At 38.2% G+C, this 22,943-nt stretch overlaps 1 protein-coding gene and 1 long non-coding RNA gene across 6 annotated transcripts in view; one reads left to right on the top strand and one right to left on the bottom strand.

Moving 5' to 3' along the window:
• Window positions 1–22,943, bottom strand: part of LOC136826149 (uncharacterized) — a 37,952-nt gene that overhangs the window by 5,045 nt on the left and 9,964 nt on the right. For 4 of the 5 annotated variants that reach the window (XR_010849520.1, XR_010849521.1, XR_010849524.1 and 1 more), the window contains one exon: window positions 21,053–21,154. This is a non-coding gene — a long non-coding RNA (uncharacterized lncRNA). Of the gene's footprint in view, window positions 1–12,043; window positions 12,120–21,052; window positions 21,155–22,943 lie in introns of all 5 variants that reach the window. The other variant, XR_010849522.1, reaches the window with a different exon arrangement.
• On the top strand, window positions 10,719–18,704 carry LOC136826148 (zinc finger protein ZFP2-like). The gene is made up of 2 exons (XM_067083165.1): window positions 10,719–10,841; window positions 15,807–18,704. Exon 2 carries the CDS (start codon window positions 15,918–15,920, stop codon window positions 17,553–17,555), a length of 1,638 nt encoding a protein of 545 aa, XP_066939266.1. The 5' UTR covers window positions 10,719–10,841; window positions 15,807–15,917; the 3' UTR covers window positions 17,556–18,704.

Here is a 22,943-nt window from a genome sequence, read left to right as displayed (position 1 = left end):
ATACTTAAATATATTACACATTTTAACATTCCAGAAAATAATCTGAATTGTAGAATCTTGTGCTTTAGTTTGGCGAGGAAAAAAGTATATTTGGTAGGAATTTCAATGCGTTTTGTTAACTAAAAGGGAACCAATACCTGCGTGTAAATACGATTTTTGAGGGTACTAAATTTCTGAATAATTTCTAAATTACACCTTAAAATCAACAGTGACTACTAATTACAGCTCTGTCATATCTTTCGTTGTAATTAAGAATGCCCAATGCATCCAGTGGCCTTTTAAAATAAGGAATTTAAAAGACGTTTTCTTTGATCAATTAGTGATAATCTGGGAATGATAGAGAACGTGTCGTTTAAAAGAAGCATTTTATAACACGTCACTACCGACATCTAGTTACAATTAGTGAAACTACAACGTAAATAAAACATTGTCTTCGATTCTATGTAATCTACGATCAATTTTATTCAAGCTATACAAAATATGAGTTATAAAGTAAATAGAGCTTTATTATCGAACACTAATTCATTGTCTCTACGGAAGCTACCTAAATAATATAAATGAAAATACCTAATAGCAACTAGAAAATACAGCTGACTTATTAAGGAATAACTAATGTCTACAATTTCACAGATTCTACAAAAACTATTTTATAAAATATACCATAAATATTAGTAGTTATTTACTAAAATTAGTAGTTTTAAGTATCAAATAAGCTATATTTATCTGTGAAATAAGAGCACTTTCATGAATTTTGCACAGGACAATTGGTAATATAACAAGCAGACGAATTATTCTTCAAAGGCAAGAAACTTTCTTCTTTTTCTTTTAACGTGCTTTTATTCCCATTTTTGTATGGGGTAAGCACGATGCCTTCTTTTGAAGGACTTTTTGATTTGGCTTTGGGGTAGACCTGTGGTCTCGATCGGCTGCCCTGCCTGACATCGCTTAGACCCCGGTACGTATGTTTCATGTATCATACCAGACCCAACGCCCTTTCTTCCCAGCAGCGAGAAATTGCGCGGGTATGGCGAGCGTTCGAGACGTGAGATGTTTGTTATGTTTTTTGAAGGTGTTGTAGTGGCTTTGTTTTGTGTGTTTGTATTCAATAATCCAATGCCCTTGGATAAAAAGAATTGAATTAAGAATATGCATTCCTTAGTGTGATGAATTTGTCTAAATCAGCCAGTTTTGGTTTTAATTGATCTCGCCAATGTTTCACAATCGTATCACTCGTGTTAATACATAAGGCGCCATAATTAAATGTACTTAACTTGAAAAGACTCGAATGTTTTTTGTCAACAGATAGAGCCATAGAGATCGATTTCAATCCTATCATTTTAACAACCGAAATTTGTTTACTACAGTATATCACATATAAAAAAATATATAGAAGGAAAATCAGTGTTGGAACAATTGTAGCAGCATTACTTATGGCAAAAATTAATAATTAACACAGACAGTTAAAACAAAACACATGGATATCGTCTCATGAAACCATATCATGTTCATGTTTTTTTTTTTTCTGTCACAACAGCTACCTCCACGAAGCTCATGTAGATCTATATTTTAAATAAATTCAGACAGATTATTCAAATTTGCTAAACTACCTCTGAAAAGGTATTTCTTGTACTTTATACCACCTTATCATCTGCAAAGAGGCAAAAGTAGTATGGATGCAGCATGCCACAATAAATAACACCGGAATGATATTTGTGAAGGAAATATGGACAGCAATGGCCTTACTTGAAAACTTTTTCATACCTGTCAAGTTTCGGGTAGACCAAAGAGGGGCATAGGCCTACTATTTGAGACCTCCTTGACTTGGAAAATACAGAAACGCAAAACACGCTTTCAAAATATAGCCATCACGAACAACGGCCAATAGGTCTACTGAGCTGATATAGAGGCAAACTGTGAAGAAAAGTGAACACTTGTCATGAAACATCAGCAGCTGGTCACTAATGGTATCTAGTGACACTTAAAATATAAGAACTGACAACTTTTCGGAGGCACGGAAATACTGTCTTCCATTTTATTTAAAGTTTCTTCACGGTTATTCCTATTCGGATACAATGTTTACAGGAAAAATTTAAAATAAGATGATAATAATAATAATAATAATAATAATAATAATAATAATAATAATAATAATAATAATAATAATAATAAACAATGTAACATGTGGTTTATGGTAACCTTACTTGAGCCAAACATGGATATGGTTAAAGTTTCTTCATTTGTACTTGTTCGGATACAATGTTTACAGAAAAATTAAAAAGATTTTTGTTATAATAATAATAATAATAATAATAATAATAATAATAATAATAATAATAATAATAATAATCAGTAAAACTTAGCCAGTGCGCCTGAAAAAGCTCCGTTGTTCGTGCACGGAAGCTGATTATTTACACGATAAACAGAAAACAATCAATTTCACGGGAAAACATTTTGCCCTGGTTGCCCGCTAGTTATTATTGTTTGCTCACAGCGGAGTAGGGCACGAGCCTTTGATGCTTGGAGATTGAGTAAGCCCTGGGCTTCTCTCTCTAGTATTAGCAGAAGTATACTTCGGAATTTAGGTAAGCTAACTCTCTCTCTCTCTCTCTCTTTCTCTCTAGTATTAGAAGTATGCTTCGGAATTTAGGTAATCTCTCTCTCTCTCTCTACGACTGAAGTGTATGTGGAAATAGACACGTTAATAGCAGTGTCATGTAATCAATTACAGAATATTGTAATTAACACAAGACATTACTTTTCTATTTTCTTGATTACTGAAGAAGAAAGAAAAATATTTACATTACAGATTATTTATTTCATTGCAGATTATTTTATGCATCTTATTCTCTCGCCGTCTTAGCTTCAAACTGGAAACTCTCTCTCTCTCTCTCTCTCTCTCTCTCTCTCTCTCTCTCTCTCTCTCTCTCTCTCTCTTGATCCATGCGTGGTGAGCCAACTACACAGCTCATGATGATCTAAAGAATCAAATATCAAAAAATAAGTCGCCGGTGTACAAGAAATTAATGTTTGTGTTCACTATGACCTACATACAAATATAGCCTACGTTATATATATATAAAAGTCAGCCTAAGCTTCCATTTACTATTAAACAGGTCCATGAAAAGTGTTTCAAAGCGTTTAGAGTGACATGAAATGCCTCAAAGGCAATAATACCGGCACTAGACCAAACGCAAAACTGCAGTGTCCCCCTTAGGAGCTGTGAATAGCGTTTTCTTTCGATAATTTCCATTAAATACAATATTTGTGACTTTCAAACCGCCCAGTAACACCATTTTGGGTGAAGGATAACAAATCTGTCCCTGTTTTTCTCATGTACTCGATTTCTCGATCCAAACACTGGGGACTGACATTGCGCAAAGCTCGTAAAAACACAGAAGAATAAATGGATGCTTCGATGTTACGGTGGTGGCCTGAATAAAAATGGACGTGTTAAGTTGTTTGTTGGTTTCCTACAAAAACTGGTCGTGTTGCTGTAATAGGAATGTGGCTCTCTTACGTGTGCAAGTTTATAATAATAATAATAATAATAATAATAATAATAATAATAATAATAATAATAATAATAATAATAATAATAATAATAATAATAATACGTCTTATTAAAAAGGATGGCTGTATTATGCGAATTTATCTTATATAGTGTCTTTTCTATCCTCCTTATGATTCGCTTTTCAGGCTCAGCGATGTTAGTCAGTAACTGGCCGATATTCATGTTGGAAAAGGACAGTGTGCGGAATATTGGAAGTCTTTTATTAAAATATCCAATCAGAAATCGTTCGTCTGGGTTCAGGTTCTATTGTAGGTACCGTCGACATGTTTCGACCAGCTCGTTGGTCATCCTCTGGACGTGGTTGCAGAAGGTCTGAAGAAACGAGGTGCTCGGGTTGGTAGGGAGGTCATGATCGGTGCTGAATTATGATTGGCTGCCCGGGGCATGTACCCTCGGGCGGAGCCTTCCCATCCAAGTTCTGTTTTCGTCTTGCGTGCGAGCGGCGTTGTAGTGCTGAGGATGAAGAGAAGAATTTCGATCCTCGGATGCCGAATTTTGATTTGCTCGTACGCTATGGGGATCGCTCGGTGCATGTCTCCTGGCTGCCGTGGGAGAGAAAGGTTTCTTGCGTAATGTTGAGTGTTGGTTTCTCCTTCCCAATGTGCAATGCTTCCAAGAGGCGTAGGCGGCGGTGGTCGGTAATTTGGTCAATTACTTCGATGTTCGTGATTATGTCTTTTCTTGCTATTCTCTGGTTATGGACGGTCCTGGCATGATTAAAGATAGCCCCCTCTTGGGCGTGGCAGGAAATCCTTTGGAGAAACGCATGGTGGTCATACTGATGTAAGAACCGAGGCATCCTCGGACGGGGCATGAGTACCGGTATACCACGTTGGTTTTCTTCAAGGGGTCCTGCTGAGGGGGGGCTGGGTTGTTGCGCATAACCAGGCTGCTCGTCTTTCTGCTCTTGTAATAGATAACCAGATGTATGTTTCTGTTGGAGTCAACAGGGCTAACATTATTCTTGATGATGTTTTTGAGGGCGCGTTCGTCTTCTTTATATTTATGATGAAATTGTCCTTTGTAGAAGAGCTCTATGCGTTCAGGGGCATCGGGGCGAGGTTCCTGACGGTACCATCTATCGATGTTCGCCTTGATAGATTCTTGTATATCCCGGTTTGGGTGTCCATTGTCGACGAGGGTTTGGGCTACACGTTCCATTTCTCCGTGGGTGTCGTTCCAGGAGGAGCAGTGTGAGAGGGCCTGTCTCCTTAAGGAAGTCAGTAGCTGTCAGGCACACTTAAGGGTGGGTATACCAGTTCGAGACAGAAGCAACTTTGCCTCTGTCATCAAAACTGGATTTCTGCCCACCTTTTGGATGGTGGCCTGTCTCCTTAAGGAAATCAGTAGCTGTCAGGCACACTTAAGGGTGGGTATACCAGTTCGAGACAGAAGCAACTTTGCCTCTGCCATCGAAACTGGATTTCTGCCCACCTTTTGGATGGTGCCCTGTCTCCTTAAGGAAATCAGTAGCAGTTATGCCCACTTAAGGGTGGGTATACCAGTTCGAGACAGAAGCAACTTTGCCTCTGTCATCGAAACTGGATTTCTGCCCACCTTTTGGATGGTGCCCTGTCTCCTTAAGGAAATCAGTAGCAGTTATGCCCACTTAAGGGTGGGTATATCAGTTCGAGACAGAAGCAACTTTGCCTCTGCCATCGAAACTGGATTTCTGCCCACCTTTGATGGTGCCCTGTCTCCTTAAGGAAATCAGTAGCAGTTATGCCCACTTAAGGGTGGGTATACCAGTTCGAGACAGAAGCAACTTTGCCTCTGTCATCGAAACTGGATTTCTGCCCACCTTTTGGATGGTGCCCTGTCTCCTTAAGGAAATCAGTAGCAGTTATGCCCACTTAAGGGTGGGTATACCAGTTCGAGACAGAAGCAACTTTGCCTCTGTCATCGAAACTGATTTCTGCCCACCTTTTGGATGGTGCCCTGTCTCCTTAAGGAAATCAGTAGCAGTTATGCCCACTTATGGGTATACCAGTTCGAGACAGAAGCAACTTTGCCTCTGCCATCGAAACTGGATTTCTGCCCACCTTTTGGATGGTGCCCTGTCTCCTTAAGGAAATCAGTAGCAGTTATGCCCATTAATTATATATGGGTATACCAGTTCGAGACAGAAGCAACTTTGCCTCTGTCATCGAAACTGGATTTCTGCCCACCTTTTGGATGGTGCCCTGTCTCCTTAAGGAAATCAGTAGCAGTTATGCCCACTTAAGGGTGGGTATATCCAGTTCAGACAGAAGCAACTTTGCCTCTGTCATCGAAACTGGATTTCTGCCCACCTTTTGATGGTGCCCTGTCTCCTTAAGGAAATCAGTAGCAGTTATGCCCACTTATCCAGTTCGTGGCCACCAGTTCGAGACAGAAGCAACTTTGCCTCTGTCATCGAAACTGGATTTCTGCCCACCTTTTGATGGTGCCCTGTCTCCTTAACAATCAGTAGCAGTTATGCCCACTTAGTAATGAGTATATGTTCGAGACAGAAGCAACTTTGCCTCTGTCATCGAAACTGGATTTCTGCCCACCTTTTGGATGGTGCCCTGTCTCCTTAAGAAATCAGTAGAGTTATGCCCACTTGGTGGGTATACTTTCAGACAGAAGCAAATTTGCCTCTGTCATCGAAACTGGATTTTGCCCACCTTTTGGATGGTGCCCTGTCTCCTTAAGGAAATCAGTAGCAGTTATGCCCACTTGAGGTGGGTATACCAGTTCGAGACAGAAGCAACTTTGCCTCTGTCATCGAAACTGGATTTCTGCCCACCTTTGGATGGTGCCCTGTCTCCTTAAGGAAATCAGTAGCAGTTATGCCCACTTAAGGGTGGGTATACCAGTTCGAGACAGAAGCAACTTTGCCTCTGTCATCGAAACTGGATTTCTGCCCACCCTTTGGATGGTGCCCTGTCTCCTTAAGGAAATCAGTAGCAGTTATGCCCACTTAAGGGTGGGTATACCAGTTCGAGACAGAAGCAACTTTGCCTCTGTCATCGAAACTGGATTTCTGCCCACCTTTGGATGGTGCCCTGTCTCCTTAAAATCAGTAGCAGTTATGCCCACTTAGGGTGGGTATGAGACAGAAGCAACTTTGCCTCTGTCATCGAAACTGGATTTCTGCCCACCTTTGGATGGTGCCCTGTCTCCTTAAGGAAATCAGTAGCAGTTATGCCCACTTAAGGGTGGGTATACCAGTTCGAGACAGAAGCAACTTTGCCTCTGTCATCGAAACTGGATTTCTGCCCACCTTTTGGATGGTGCCCTGTCTCCTTAAGGAAATCAGTAGCAGTTATGCCCACTTAATAAGTTCGAGACAGAAGCAACTTTGCCTCTGTCATCGAAACTGGATTTCTGCCCACCTTTGATGGTGCCCTGTCTCCTTAAATCAGTAGCAGTTATGCCCACTTAAGGCTGTATTAGTTCGAGACAGAAGCAACTTTGCCTCTGTCATCGAAACTGGATTTTCCCACCTTTTGGATGGTGCCCTGTCTCCTTATGAAATCAGTCAGTTATGCCAGGCTCAGTTCGATGAAGCAACTTTGTCAGTAATCGCCGATTTTCATTTGTTGGTGCCCTGTCTCCTTAAGGAAATCAGGACAGTTATGCCCACTTACAGGAATATTGAAGTCTTTTCTGTCATTAAAATATTTCCAATCCCTGTCTCCTTAAGAAATCGTTCGTCTATGTTCAGGTTCTAGTTCGAGACAGAAGCAACTTTGCCTCGATCGAAACTGGATTTCTGACCAGCTCGTTGATGGTCCCCTGTCTCTGGAAATCAGTGGTTATGCCCACTTAGGGTCTGAAGAGAAGCAACTGCTCTGTCATCGAAACTGGATTTCTACCTTTTGGGTGCCCTGTCTCCTTATGATCGGTGCTGAATTATGATTGGCTGCCCCACCTTTTGGGGCATGTACTTAAGGGTGGGTATACCAGTTCGAGACAGCAACTTTGCCTCTGCCATCGAAACTGGATTTCCCCACCTTCCCCTCCTCCTTAAGTTCTGTTTTTCGTCTTGCGTGCGAGCGGCGTTGTAGTGCATGAAACTGGATGAAGATGGTGCCCTGTCTCCTTAAAGAATTTCGATCCTCGGATGCCGAATTTTGATTTGCTCTGTATCGCTATTTCTGATCCCTGCTCGGTCAGCATGTTATGCTCCTGGCTGCCGTGGGGAGTTCGAGAAAGGTTTCTTGCATCGAAACTGTTGACCTGTTGGTTTCTCCTTCCCAATGTGCAATGCTTCCAAGACAGAAGCAACTTTGCGTCATCGGCGGCGGTGGTCGGTAATTTGGGAAATCAGTAGCAGTTATGCTTCGATGTTCGTGATTATGTCTTTTCTTCTGCTATTCTCTGCCCACCTTTTGGATGGTCCTGGCATGAAATAAAGCAGTTATGCCCACTTTGGGCGTGAGACAGGAGCAACTTTGCCTCTGGAAACTGGATTTCTGCACCTTTGTGGTCCCTACTCGATGTAAGAAATCAGTAGCAGTTATCCCCACTCGGACGGGGCAGTTCGAGACAGAAGCAACTTGCAGTAAACTGGATTTCCCCACCTTTGGATGGTTTTCTCTCAAGGGTCCTGCTGATGGGGGCTGGGTTGTTGCGAGACAGAACAACAGGCTGCATCGAAACTGGATTTCTGCTCTTGTGGATGGATAACCTGTCTCCTTAGAAATCAGTGCAGTTATGCCCACTTGGAGTATACAGTTCGAGACAGAAGCAACTTTGCCTCTGCCATCGAAACTGGATTATTCCCACCTTTGGATGATGTTCTCCTTAAGGAAATCAGTAGCAGTTATGCCCACTTCTTTATATTTAGACAGAAATTGTCTGTCATCGAAACTGGATTTCTGCCCACCTTTGGATGGTGCCCTGTCTCCTTAAGGAAATCAGTAGCAGTTATGCCCACTTAAGGGGTATACCAGTTCGAGACAGAAGCAACTTTGCCTCTGTCATCGAAACTGTTTCTGCCCACCTTTTGGATGGTGCCCTGTCTCCTTCTCATCGATGTTCGCCTTGATAGATTCTTGTCATCGAAACTGGATTTCCCCACCTTTGGATGGTGCCCTTCTCGGAAATCAGTAGGGCCCACTTAAGGGTTTGGGACAGACAGAAGCAACTTTGCCTCTGTCATTTTTCTGCCCACCTTTTGATGGTGCCCTTCTCAGGAAATCAGTAGCAGTTATGCCCACTTAAGGGTGGGTATACCAGTTCCAGAAGCAACTTTGCCTCTGTCATCGAAACTGGATTTCTGCCCACCTTTGGAGCCCTGTCTCACAAGGAAATCAGTAGCAGTTATGCCCACTTATGGGTGCCCTGGTGGGTATACCAGTTCGAGACAGAAGCAACTTTGCCTCTGCCATCGAAACTGGATTTCTGCCCACCTTTGGATGGTGCCCTGTCTCCTTAAGGAAATCAGTAGCAGTTATGCCCACTTAAGGGTGGGTATACCAGTTCGAGACAGAAGCTTTGCCTCTGCCATCGAAACTGGATTTCTGCCCACCTTTTGGATGGTGCCCTGTCTCCTTAAGGAAATCAGTAGCAGTTATGCCCACTTAAGGGTGGGTATAAGAAGCAACTTTGCCTCTGTCATCGAAACTGGATTTCTGCCCACCTTTGGATGGTGCCCTGTCTCCTAAGGAAATCAGTAGCAGTTAGGCCCACTTAAGGGTGGGTATACCAGAATTGAAAACGATCACAGTAGGCTACAGTGTAGCTGTTTCTCATTCACATTCACACACATCTTGTTTTTTCGCCATATATTCCAATTCTCTTTTTCACTGTGAGCTGGATTCTTGTTTCGTTTGTAGATTATCTTTTTTTTTATCATACCTGACTTATTCTTCCTTTTTTTATTTTCCTTTGTGACTTGGTTTTTCACTGAATATTATATACTTTCTACTTCCAATCTACATGGATGCTCACCCAGCTTTCCACTTCCATTCTAATTTTGTGATATTTCGACACTAAATAAAAAATCAACTAGCTTAAGTCTCCAACTTATATTTTTCACATATTAGTCTGCAGACACACTGACCAGTATCATTTATTCGGGAAATATCGCAACCTTGAGTACTGAGATCTGGAAGTTATACATATTTTTTAGGATGAAATAACAAAGGTAAAAGCAACCCTTCAAAAAATCTGGTTTAAATTTACCTAATGTTACATGTCATCTTGTTCACTTTAACTTTCAAAAAATAAATAAAAATTCTTTGAAGCCTCATTGAACAGCATTTTGAATTATTATATTTTGTGTAAGCGTATGGCGAATCTTCAGTGAATTATGTTTTAAGTGAACATCTTTGAGTCTGGGGTTTACATAAACCAATATGGCGTAGTGTTATTTTGAGTATTAGGGACAGAAGTAACTTCACCCTCATGTTAAGAATGTATATTCAAAAATTTACACGAAAAGGTGGTGATATAGAATCCGTTCAAGAAGATAGATACTGTAATTTGGCAAGCAGATAATAAGAATGTTTTCCACGTGAATTTTACTGAGAAAGGAAACTCACGTCCTGGCGTTGTAGTTTGTGGTTTAAAAACATTCCCAACAAAATTTTACCTCATTTATATAAGAAGTTTGCCCATGCTATCACGTTTTACGCATATAATTATTGATATTCCTATAAGATATAAAATAAGTATAACGAGTTACGGAGCGTATCCAACCATGTTACAAATATATTAACTATTTTTGCAAAAGAATCTCTTTGTGGTAGACTTTTAACTTTAAAATTCTGTTAGAAAAGGTTAGGTGAACAAGAGGGTAAAAAGCATTCCCAAGTTATTCTACTAAGTTTATAGGGCGGTATCAAAACTAAAATAGCAAATGTCCTATCCTAAATTATACCACCAATTTATGAGGCATGACTACTTAGATTAATTATTTCCTTGACCAACCGATTCTTTTCCGGTGTTGTGCAGTACGCAGTTATTTGTCTTATGGTTCGATATACCCTCTCCGCCATTAAGCGTCCTGCACAATTCATGAATTGAATATTTACCTATTTATTCTTGTTAGATTCAGCTGGCTATATGCTTCTAATGCAAGTGGCACTGTTCCCTCAAGATGGCAGATACATCAACATGGCTCTGTGGCCACGGTTGCCTATCTATTATGAATATATATCATTTATTTCGTACGTCTGGCAAGACGGCAACGGCTGTTTCTGTCGAAAGTATTGGGACGTCTTCCTACTCATCGTAAAAACAACTTAATTTATTGAAACGAAAATATTATAGTTAAATTTTCAACGGCGGAAATTTGGTAAGAGGGCAATTTGACATACTAATAAATAGTGGTTACTAAGATAGTGTATTTACTTATATGGAAAGGCCTAAGGCTACATTTCACTCAAGGTAGAAATGACATTTCCTTAACCTCGGGCAAAATAACCTACGATACTTTCGGCAAATTGTATATTATTTTACATTATATTGTATATTAGGTAAATTAATTAGTTTAGGCTTATTTAGGGCAACCCAGATTGGCGTATCCTACATATTTTCACTTTGCTTGCAAAGGCATAGGCTAAGATTGCTATTGGTAGGAATTTGCTTTACATTTTAATAGGCTGTTTGTACAGGCATATTAATACTGTAATTTCTCACCAAACGGGTTTTCTTTATCAAGAATGGTTGAATGTTTATATGGTTATAGCTTATCTTAGGCCAGGTATGCTATGGCAGACTTATGGTAATCATTCATTATCCTTTAAAAGAAATTTTTTCTATTTTAACCAATTCGTAACCTTATTAGCAAGTGTTTACAATTTAGTGATGGGCAGTACGTTCAGAATTGTAAAATATGGTGTTCTGATTGTGTTTTGATGTGTTTCTGATAAATTCGGATTAGAAATTATTTTCTATTTCCTGTCAGCAATGCTTTTATATTTCCTATCTCTTTATTTCCTTTCAGAAATGCTTTTTAAACCTGCCACAGTTCCCCCTACATCCAATGACAGTGCCCATCCCTCTCTCCCTGCCCCCTTTAGGAAATGGGTGTTTTTGGGCAAGGGGTTAGGAATGTAATTTAATGGTGTACAGTAACCTAACTTCCCTGGGTAATTCTGAAGTATTAGCTCCGTGCCAGTTTTTTTTGGGGAAACTGTTTTTTTTCTACACTTTTACGGCTTCTGATACTGGCGGTGGGTTTGTTTGTTGACGGCCAAATGGAATATCCCTTCGCCATGTTTAGTACTGGCCTAGGGGGGGCGGGGTTACCCAAACATATTATTGCACTTGCCAGACGGGATATTAACCATTCGAAACAGACGTACCTCTGCTCTGTCTTGTGAAGATCGCGTATGGAAACCCCTCGTTGGACAGACTTCAGGGGTTAATTACATTTGTCCGACAAAAATTGAAGGTAAAACCATAATTAGCAACCAAAAAACTGTAGAAAAAGTTAGAAGGTTGTCGCCGCTGCTGAGCTACTACTTAGTTCTACCCTTCCCTGACCTAAGATACCTTGGGATGACAGGTCCTGTCTGACTTATCCTGACCCCATGGTACACCCGTCCCCCTCTCTATTAGACACAGCTGGCTGCAATGGGTTAATCAAGCATTGATAACAAAAATGATAAACAAATTTGTTAGAATCAAACCAGAGTACAGTAAATGCCCCATATTTGCAGGGGATGCGGCTAAAATCTGCGAATATTTAAAACCCCTCAGAAAACACTTAGAACTGTCTATTTTGATAGTTTAAACACAAAAAAAAAACTAAAAAGTGTATACCTGAGTATTTTAATAGTTTTATCACAAAAAGTGCATTTAGTCATGAAAATATGAAAATACAGTAATTAGTGAATATTTCTCAGTGAAAAATATCGCAAATGGGCGAATTTTCCACAAATAATGGGTAGATACGTTCCACCGAGAAATCAGCGAATACATGAGTCAGCGAATAGTGAGACTGCGAATATGGCGGTTTACTGTATTGGAAAAACCAGTTTCAAAATGAGAGTAATTGTTGAAAACTGTCAAGTAAGTCGTCACAACAATGGAAAGGCTATTTCATTTCTTAACTTCAGATAATGATTTGCAGTCAAGTACTGGTAGTGTCCAGATTCAAGAATCGTATACAGTACAGTATACAGCAAAGCCTAAAATCAGATTTTTCTTCAACTTTAAAAGCTGATATCAAAGATGAGATTGATTGACAAATGTTGCAATCATCACTTAGCCTATACTGTCAATCTTTTGCCACTTGCATAGTATTTGTTGGTCAGGAAGTTTATTATTCCATAAGCTTGTTATACAGTATAACAAGAATAATAGTTTGGAGCTTTATTTATCTATCTTTATATACCCAATTTTTTCATATGTTGCTGTACTTCTTACAGGTTTACTTTGTCAGCTTGACATATCACATAATACCTTGTTTGCTGCGTTTTTCAATGCAGGTATATGAACTTGAATTCATTCAGTCTTTTGTTGTTATGTTGGCTGTAATTTTCATTCTTTTACCCCTCCCCCCTTGTGTTGGTGTTATGTAAAGGAAATTTATATATTTTTAAAACAGACTTTGTTTCATACATACACATCATTGCCTTAGATAGCTCAAACGCTACGGTAGTTTAGAGTTGGTAGCCATGTACTGAATAGATTTAGCTCAAAAGATGATTCTGCTACTGAAGGTGATGAGAGAGCCTTCTCAAGAGGAATCATTAAAATGACCTGTACCAGTGCTGGCCAGACATTCTTTTCATTGATTTCTATAACAGGCATCCCAGCCAAGACGTACATTTATCTTTTCAACAACTAGGTCTTTAAATAAAGTTTTTCTTGTTGAATACTAGTATAATATGTACTTCACCCAATACTTTGAAAGGCAGTGATCCATCAGCTAGCTGATTTTCAGGCTTATCTAACATCATCCCAAGACGTCTTATAGCTAAGGCATTAATCATGTACCCCACAGACCCTATATAATCTGGTCTCACTTATTGCTGGTTTTGCTAGTTTGCTCAGTGTCTGAACTCCTCTCAAGATAAGATTTTATTCCAGTCCTCAAACAGGGTTTGGTGAGATGCTTGCTATGTGCAGCAACTTTTGCGAGATATTTGCTATGTGCAGCAACCTGGGAAATGAGTGATTGCCTGAAGGCCCTTTGGCAGTTTAAAATGGCAGGTTCTCATTATTTTTTACACTTTCAGTGGTCTGAACATCATCCAACAATGATGGTAAAGATCGGTACACTTCAGGTTTAATTTAAGCTAAGCTTTGAGACCACAATTCTGTGCCAAAACACACTGCTTTACCACTTTACCATTTGGGGAAGTCTTGTGTCTCCAATAACGATATCAAAAGAAATAGAGCTTTTTAAAAATACAATTAATTTTTTGTAAAAACCCTTCCATGACAATTAGTCTTAATCTGCAGTGTCTCTTTCCCCCAAGCAAAGTTTGTGAAGTCTCTTAAACAGAGGAAGAATAACCAAAAGAGCAAACACTGAGTGACTGTGTTCGTATGCATTATTGACTCATTGGTGGTAAGAAACTGCTTGCTTCTCTCTTTTGCATAAAGCTTGTAACATAGCCATAACAAAGGAGGGTTATTGGGATGTACCTCATTTTGATTGATTGGTTTGTAGGTAAAGATTAATTTATCATATAAAATTTGTTTCAAGACAGATCCATTAGGTAGGAGAATAAGGAGAAATGGATATCTCAGCTACAGCATGAACAATTGTCAGCCTAGGAACAAATCAGATAGATGAGTTCAGGCCCTTGATTTGGACTCTTGGAGCAGTCAAAATAACACTAACTGTTACTGAGTAGGGTTGGTCTCTCTGTCAAGAAAAATCACATTATTGGAGCATTCAGAAGAAAAATTATCTTAGTTTTAAGAATGATGATAACCTACATTTTAGTCAACCTTTGTCCTTAGGAAAAGGGAAAAGCCCCAGCCGCATATTCTCTGGCTTTCACAGTTCTGCAGAGACCAGTGTCTTCAAGTCAACTGGGAAAAAACAAACTTGGAACTAACTATAAGGACCTGGACATTTCAAAGCTGGTATTTTTGCTAACAGAAGACTGGATACAGAGATTTTTTCCTTGACTCTCCAGAGACTAGTTCTCTCTTCAGAGACACAGTCATCTCTGTAATAATCCAATACAGGTGACTCAGAATTCATTCTCATCAACTGCAATTACACAAACCTTGGTCAGCTACAGACCAACAAGACAGTTACTGTTATGCTTGGACAGTATACAGAGATCTCTCCTTTGGTGACAGGATCAGTAGGACTGCATGAACGGGAGTTATTCTCATTTCTCCTTCTTACACATGAACCTGTTGGACTTTCTGATCAAAGAGAGCACCAACAAGAAAATACACTACATTTAAATTATCTGCAGGTGAAGTTGGTTTGTCTAGGACAAGAAGCCCTCATTCAACAATTTAGATCCTAGGTAATCTTTTTCACTTCCAACAATATGCACAAAATCAGTTTGTCACTTAGTGGAGTCAGTTTTGGGAAGAGACCATCGATGTAGAAATTGTTCCAAGGTGCATTCCAGAGAGAAGCAGCATTGTCATGATGGCCTTAGTCCCTGGGAAAAAATATTTATCTCTTGATTTTTATCACTTTGGACAAAAGAATCTATTTCCTAAAACATGGCACAACTGTAATCACCCCATTGGTTTAACTTGGCAAAGACTCGAGCAATGCTAACAAGTAAAAGCAATACAGTATTGTTATCTTGCTTTTGCAAGTTATGAAAAAATGGTAAAGGCTAGACATTTTATACCTAGTATCCTCACTCCATCCCAGAGTGCCCCTTTTTGGCATTTCAGATCTATGTATATGGAGCAAGTTGTAACAAGCTGCCCTGTTTGGTTAATGTCACTTCCTTGGCCACCAAAAAAAGACTTCTGTAAAATACAGTACTGTAGCTCGATTGTATTTGTTTCCTTGCAAAATACAGTAACAGGATTGTATTTATGAAACAAAATGTATTTTTATTTTTAATAAAGGATTTTTTTAGTTGAAATTAAGTAAGGCTGAAGGAAAAGCCAAATTCTTAAGTTTTTCAAGCACAGATGTGCTGAAGCTTTCAATTGTCTCATTTTTGCTAGAAGTAGACTTAAATATTTGTTATTTTTCATTTCGGATGTCAATACTGTATCTTAAAACAGAAATGGAATATTTTGCTGCCCAAATATAAGATTAGTTTTTTTTTTATCTCAGGGGCCTTTTCTACTAATAGATAATCATATTTTGCAGTTGAATTTACTTGATACATCATGCACAAATCCAACGAGAGCAAAGAATTGAAGTGATGCAAGGTGTTATCTTGATATGAAGTGCTTTTGAGAAGCTTTTGAAAGCACATTCATGATGGATCACCGATTATCAGACCTAGATGCCTCTGGAAGAAGTGAAAAGGAACTTAAGCTCCCAAAAACGATAGTGCACAAATTCTCGTGCGATGTGTGTGGTAAATCTTTCAACCATAAAGGAAATCTTGGTACGCACATGAGATGTCATAGTGATGAAAGGGCATTTTCATGTGATGTTTGTGGGAAGGATTTTGTTTATAAAGTCAGTTTAAATAAGCATAAGAGAAAGCATACCGGTGAGCGTCCTTTCGTCTGTAAAATTTGTGGCAAGGCTTTTGCATACAGTGAGTCACTTACAGCACACGAGAGACATCACACTGGTGAACGCCCATTCTTGTGTGAAACCTGTGGTAAGACCTATATTCAAAAACAGGCTCTTGTTGAGCACATAAAAACGCACACTAATGAAAGGCCATTTAGTTGTGAAGTTTGTGGTAAAAGTTTTAAAAGGTCATGGGAATTCAAGAATCATGAGAGAAAACACACTGGTGAGCGGCCCTATTCGTGTGAAATCTGTGGAAAGGCTTTTTCCCGAACTGATGCCCTTGCTCTTCACAGGAGGAATCATACGGGTGAAAAGCCATTTCCCTGTGATGTATGTGGCAAAGCATTTACTCAGAAACACTCTCTCATTGAGCACAAAAGAATTCACAGTAAAGAGAGGCCATTTCCTTGTACAGTTTGTGGGAAGAACTTTGTAAGAAGAGGTGACCTAAACGTACATAAGCAACTACATTCAGGTGAGCGTCCATACGTGTGTGAAGTTTGTGGCAAGGATTTTGCTCAGAGAATTTGCTATAAATCACATTTGACTAAACATATAACCGTTATGCCATATTCATGTGAATATTGTGGCAGGAAGTTTGCTCGAAAGCAGAGTTTTAGAATCCACAAAAGACAACATACAGGTGAGCGACCATTTCCTTGCAATGTGTGTGACAAGACTTTTTGTGACAGCAATTCACTTCACGTTCATAAGCTGCGACACAGTGGTGAGCGGCCTCACATTTGTGAAATTTGTGGCAAAAGTTTTGTTGTAAAAGGTGCTCTTAATGTACATCGGAAAATACACACTGGTCAAAAGTCATATTCTTGTGAAGTTTGCGGCAAGACGTTCTCACGGAAAGCACATTTAGCAAAACACTTAAGAGGACATTCACCAAAAGAGTCATTTGATATCCTTACAAAGAAAAATACACCTTTCATTTGCAAAATTTGTGATCATCCTTTCGGAAATGAGATGCTGCTGAAAACACACATGGAAGGGCATCCTGGAAGGCAACCAGTGACATGCCATCAAATTGTTGAAGATGGCTCAGATATAGAAACTGTTGAGAGAGACAGCAAAAATGAAACTTTATTTGTTCTTGTGGGTTTAGAAGAGGAAAAAAGCAAAAGTACTGTTGATTTCACCCCAGACATGCACTGTAATGAGAATGTAAAAGCAGACAGTGAAATTAATAGTGTACGTCCAAGAGTGCATGAAAATATGGGGACAGACACAGAAGAATCTTGTGTGTCCTCATTAAAAGTGCTGAAAAGTGAATGCGATAATTGTGACATTTTTGAGGACTCCACAGATATTGTAAAAACCGAATCCTTTGATATTTCCCTTAAACCAGAGCTTATGTAAAATCCTAACAGTTTTTTCCTGCCTTTTGCTGAAAGAAAAATCATCTTTAAATAAAAAATGTGCAATAAACTGTGCTAGCTTAGCTAGTGTTGAATCATTGTGTAAAGTCGTTGAGGATAACATTCACAATACACTAGCAAACTTTATAAGGATCTGCATGAACCCACAGTATTAAATGCCTTGTACTAGACTAAGAAATTAGATTGTTCCCCCCATTCCAAGTCTCCATGGCCCCATCTTGGTCTCTCTTCAGCAGAAAACTGTGAGAGCAACTTCAGTCTTAAGTTTCACAGGTACATGTACCAAAAATTCAATTACTAGTGCAATAATAGATTATAACAGAACTTACTACAGTTTAAAGTCAGCTTGCATACAAAGCAAAGTAAATGAGGTGTATGACAGAGCAGATGTTAAAAATGTTCCCCCCCCCTTTTATTATGATATACACTATTTAATAGTGCGCAAGTTTCATGAATAAGTGACATAGTCAAAAGTTATGTGCCAAATGGAGGAATGATGTGCTAAAAGAACAGGGTGTTTTGTTTAGGGTCCTTAAAAATCTTTTTTTTATATATTTAAAAAAATTATACTTTGGTGGTTTGTCTGAGGAAGATTTAATTCACCAGGACGCTGTGTAGTGGGTAGCTATTGTCAAATACAGTTCATGATCTATGGAGACCATAGAGTTGTATTTTGCCATTCATTAATGTTTCAGTGATCACCCAAATTTTTAGTTACCCCGAGGGATAATCTTCATTTGATATTACTGTAATATGAAATGGTTGTAAAACTGATCTCATTTTATAATAATGAATCATGTGAATGAATTACATAGAGGACTAGTAGAAAGAATATACAGTACATTTTGTTGTAAAGATCTTTGGAAAGTGTTTCACTGACACTGCCTTCGTTATTAGTTAGCCAAGATGACCTAACCATCCCAGGCATATGAATGCAATGAATTTCAATTAAGTAACAAAAATAAATTAATACAGTAGGTTATGGTGAATATTTGAGAGGTAGTTTAGCATGAAATTTACGGTAATTAGATATGTAGGTTGTATCTCATTTCGTGGATAGTTTATTTTTTCTATTTGCATTATATTTGTAATATATTTTCTTTATTCGCAATAAAATGAATAAATTTCACCATTTTTATTCCTGCCTGGATGCTGTACTTTTAAACATGGACAGATTACTTGTGCTTCCTTGCAGTTGGAAATCAGCAATGTTTACATAAACTATAAACCAGTTTTATTCTTGTCCCCATCTTGCTGGGTCAAATTTGATCTAGAATGCCAAGTTTCTATGGTTATTTTTTTACTTTACTAATGAAAAAGGCATCCTAGTTGGTGCTTGCTTTGGCTGGCATTTGCTTTTTAATTTTGTTTGGTATTTCATTAATTGAAGCACTGTCCATTACACTTTTGTCCTCCCTGTCATAAAATTCTTTTAATGGTGTTCTATTCCATTTACTTTCCTGTAGCCCTTAATAATGAATTAAATCCAGGCAGTCCCTGGTTTACGACGGGTCCTGCTTAGGACGTTCTGAGGTTACAACGCTTTTCAAATGTATTCATCAGAAATTATTTCCAGGTTTACGACGCATGTTCCAGGGTTATGACGCATCGTACGCCGATCCGACGGAAGAAATATGGCTCTAAAACGGCAGAATAATCAAAATTTGGAGGCTTTTTTGATGAAAAACTCAATAAAAACGCAGTTTACATCGTTTTCAATACACCCAAAGCATTAATAGTAAGGTTTTCTTAGGATTTTTTGCGATTCTCGACGATTTTTCGGTGTACAACGATTTTTGGTTTATGACGCGGCATAAAAATGGAACCCCTGTCATAAACCGGGGACTGCCTGTATAGTAAAAGATTAATATTTAGCATATTTTGTTCAAGATTTTTTTTGAAGTATTCTATATAATTGAATGACCTTGAAATACTCTAGTTATGTGAAGGACTAAAGATACATGACAGGGAACAGTGAGGTAGAGAGGGCTTGGTGGTAGAAATTGTAGCTTGTGCTGGTAGTAAAGTACAGTACCTTTAACATACTGTTATGCAGGCATGCAATAATTGATGATCAAGCTGTGTTTTAAAATATCTTGGTACTCAAACTGCAAACACTTTCATGTGAACTTCAGGACTCTTAAACTTTGCCAGGTCTGCAATATTTTTATATTTTTCTTGTGAAAAGTAGTAAGGTATTATTTTCATAAACAGTATTGTCAAGTTAAAAGAAATGATAGCAATCTTGGTTACGAGAAAATTAGCTATCAAACCCCAGGGTTAATGCTAGGTCAACTGTAGGTCAACTATTTAATGATAATAATAATGCTAGGTTGACAGTGAATGAGCCAGTTACTTGAAACTTTTTTTTTTTTAATGTTTAGCTTATCTTTACTATTTTCTTTCCATCTAATTTCTAACATTTTTGCTCAGTTTTCACTCCCTTACCTCAAGAGCCCATCCTTGACTTAGCTCCATGGGAGTCTACAATTTAACCCAGTGGTTTGAGTTACGCTACTACATACACGACAGTAGTAATACATATGTATGTATAAATATTCTCTGGTGCTTAATTTATGTAAGTGTGATCACTAAAGATTGTCTTTTTAAGCCAGAAGAAAAAAAAATTCATTCCAATTTTTTAACTGAAGGGAATTCAGTTGTCATATACCATTATGAAATCAGTATTTGATCTGCAAATACAGTCAAATGGCTATTAAAGAAGTGATGATTGTGTACCCATTAAACGGTGATTGTGTAACCATTAAACGGTAAGTGTTCACTTGGGGGTGAATAGTAGTACTGGCTCTAGTTACCTGATTCCTTCAGTATGAAGTGTTTTTCCAATCTTAAGGCTGGCATGAGACAAAATATTGTATTAAAGGCTTTTTTATATGTAGCCACCAAATCACTGCCTAGTAGCTCAATCAGTGCATACATGGGAAGGCAACTGAAGCAGATATTTTAACTCTGATGAGGTTAAATCAATTATAAGGCAAGGAGTTACTGTGCCTGTGTCCACATGTTGACAATCTCAAGTAGTGGTTAGTAAGTTAAACAAGGAAATGGCACTTCAGATACATAAAAATTAATGATGATATTAGTAGAATTCCCAACAACTCACAAATCCAGGTGCTGGACAAACGTCTGCTACTTCTTACGCATACAAAATGAATAGCTAATTTCAGTCAGGGATTTAGCTTCAGCACTAAATCCTAATTGTCTGGTTGCCTTAGGACATAAAAGAAAATGTGACAGGTGGCAATGCTCTCAATACAGCAACATTTAAAGGAAGACATGTACTAAATGGCCAAAAATAGACCCAATGAATATGACAAGTAACACTTGTAAACAGGACCCTTGACTTTACCACACTAACAAGGCCACCTTAAGTTAAGGGCCCATACTGGTACAGAGCCAGTTTATTGTAAACCAACCATCCTATGCATACAAAAAATAGGTAGAGGCAACACTTACATGACACATCCAGTTAAATTACCAGAGACAAGCTAAACCCTGCTGTATTTTTCAACCTGTGAACTTTGGGAACTTATGAGCTAACACCAACCAAAAAGGTAACTGAAAAGATAGAACAAATAAAAAGAAAATAAATCCTCTTGAAACGGCACTCTCTTTCATTATTATATTAATCATCATCACGATCATAAAACAAAAATTTAATCAAATCCAAGTTTCCACTACATATACATTTTAATTTTGCTTATATTCACAAAAAATTGTAATTCAGCGTCTACTACATTCCTTCACCCATCCCTTCTCTTGCTCTCTCGAGCAGATCCTCCTAGCATAATACAGACTCCCTTGTAGTTCTTATCCACGTACATCTGTCTCCCAACATCCTTAGAGGCTGTGTGTGTCTGCAAATTGCTTGCTTTTACCCATTTCTAAATCTTTATCTTTATCTCTTCCTCTTGCAGAAATCAGTTTTTAACTTTTTCTAAAGAGGAAAAATTCTTGCCATGAGATAAACATCAGGTTGTCCTACAATCCACTGGCCTTTAAAGTAGAAATGAATATGCAGTAAATTCTGCTTTATTTATTTCATACACACACCAGAGCGCTTACCTGGTTTACATTCATAGTTTATTCAGATGTCTGCCCAAACCATCTTTGCTGTAGGACCAATGCATTATTGAAAATGATTAAGGAATGGCATTAACACTGGTGTTCATTAATTACCAGAATGAAGGTGAATTATCACACTGTTAACTAAGGGTCCTATACTGATCCTGCCTTCTTGAGATTCTTTCTCCTTCCCTACTGTTCTCTTCTATTATAAGTGCTGAATCACCATATCTTCTTTCTCTCTCTAACTCATTTATTTCATACGGTGGGTTTTAAAAAAAGGTGAATCGCATCATACATAAGAATATAGTAGGAACTTGGCAAAAGATGTAAAAGAGTAGCTAAATGGGACCAACATTTGGAAAGGCTAAAGGTCCTGTTGAAACATCTGTCCCAATAGAAACAGAGCAAGCATGTCTAATGTTAAAAAATGGGAGAATCTGTTGGAATGAAATGTTTTGTATAAATATGTGGAATAAGAAGAGTTAAGTGCACAGACTGACATTGTGATAACTAAGATCAAAGTTTCTTCATGAAGTTTCGTGTGAAGAGTAGATAAAATGACGGACTAGTTAGTGATGTAGGTAATAAAAATACACTGCTAAAAATACAACATTTAATTCAAAAGTAAAATACAATATTATGACCTTAAAAGCTCTAAAGCATTTATAGAATGTTTCATTCTGGTACCATCTTCTCTGACTGATAAGATACACAGTACATTATGCCTTTTGGCAAAAATTTCCCTTGGAAATCGTACAGTGCTTTAATAAAAGTTTTCTAATAACTTTAGGGTAAAAAATTCTGTATACATCAATGACTTACTACATGCCATAAATAGAAGTTTAGTAAACTGAGAACATCTGTTTATAACTGATGAAGACTCAGTACCACTTTTCTTTATCTGAGGCATGCATGCGCTTTACGTGATAGACAAAAAGGACTTGACCTCAAAGACTTTTCCTGTAATTTTTTATATATAAAATACTCCATTTTTCTGATGAATCCGCAAAGCACTCAAACAGCTGAATATTTTACGACAACAGAAACAAATCTTGTGTTAATATGCATGTGATTTCTCAAACAGATTTAACATCTAAGCATATTTAACACTTTAAGGCACTGTATGAATGAAACTATGTACCTTGAAAGAGGTTTTTCTTGTTACTACCTCCTCACACACCTAACATCAAATAGGTTTGAATTTGCATATAGCACTGAAACTTAGTTGTGAAATGAGATTTGTTTAATGTCTGTTTTCAACACAAAACCTTCAGTTTTA

Source organism: Macrobrachium rosenbergii, chromosome 40, assembly GCF_040412425.1.
Source record: "Macrobrachium rosenbergii isolate ZJJX-2024 chromosome 40, ASM4041242v1, whole genome shotgun sequence".
Lineage (NCBI taxonomy): Eukaryota > Metazoa > Arthropoda > Malacostraca > Decapoda > Palaemonidae > Macrobrachium > Macrobrachium rosenbergii.
Note: the sequence above shows the minus strand (reverse complement) of the source record. Positions and strands in the feature narration are given on the sequence as shown.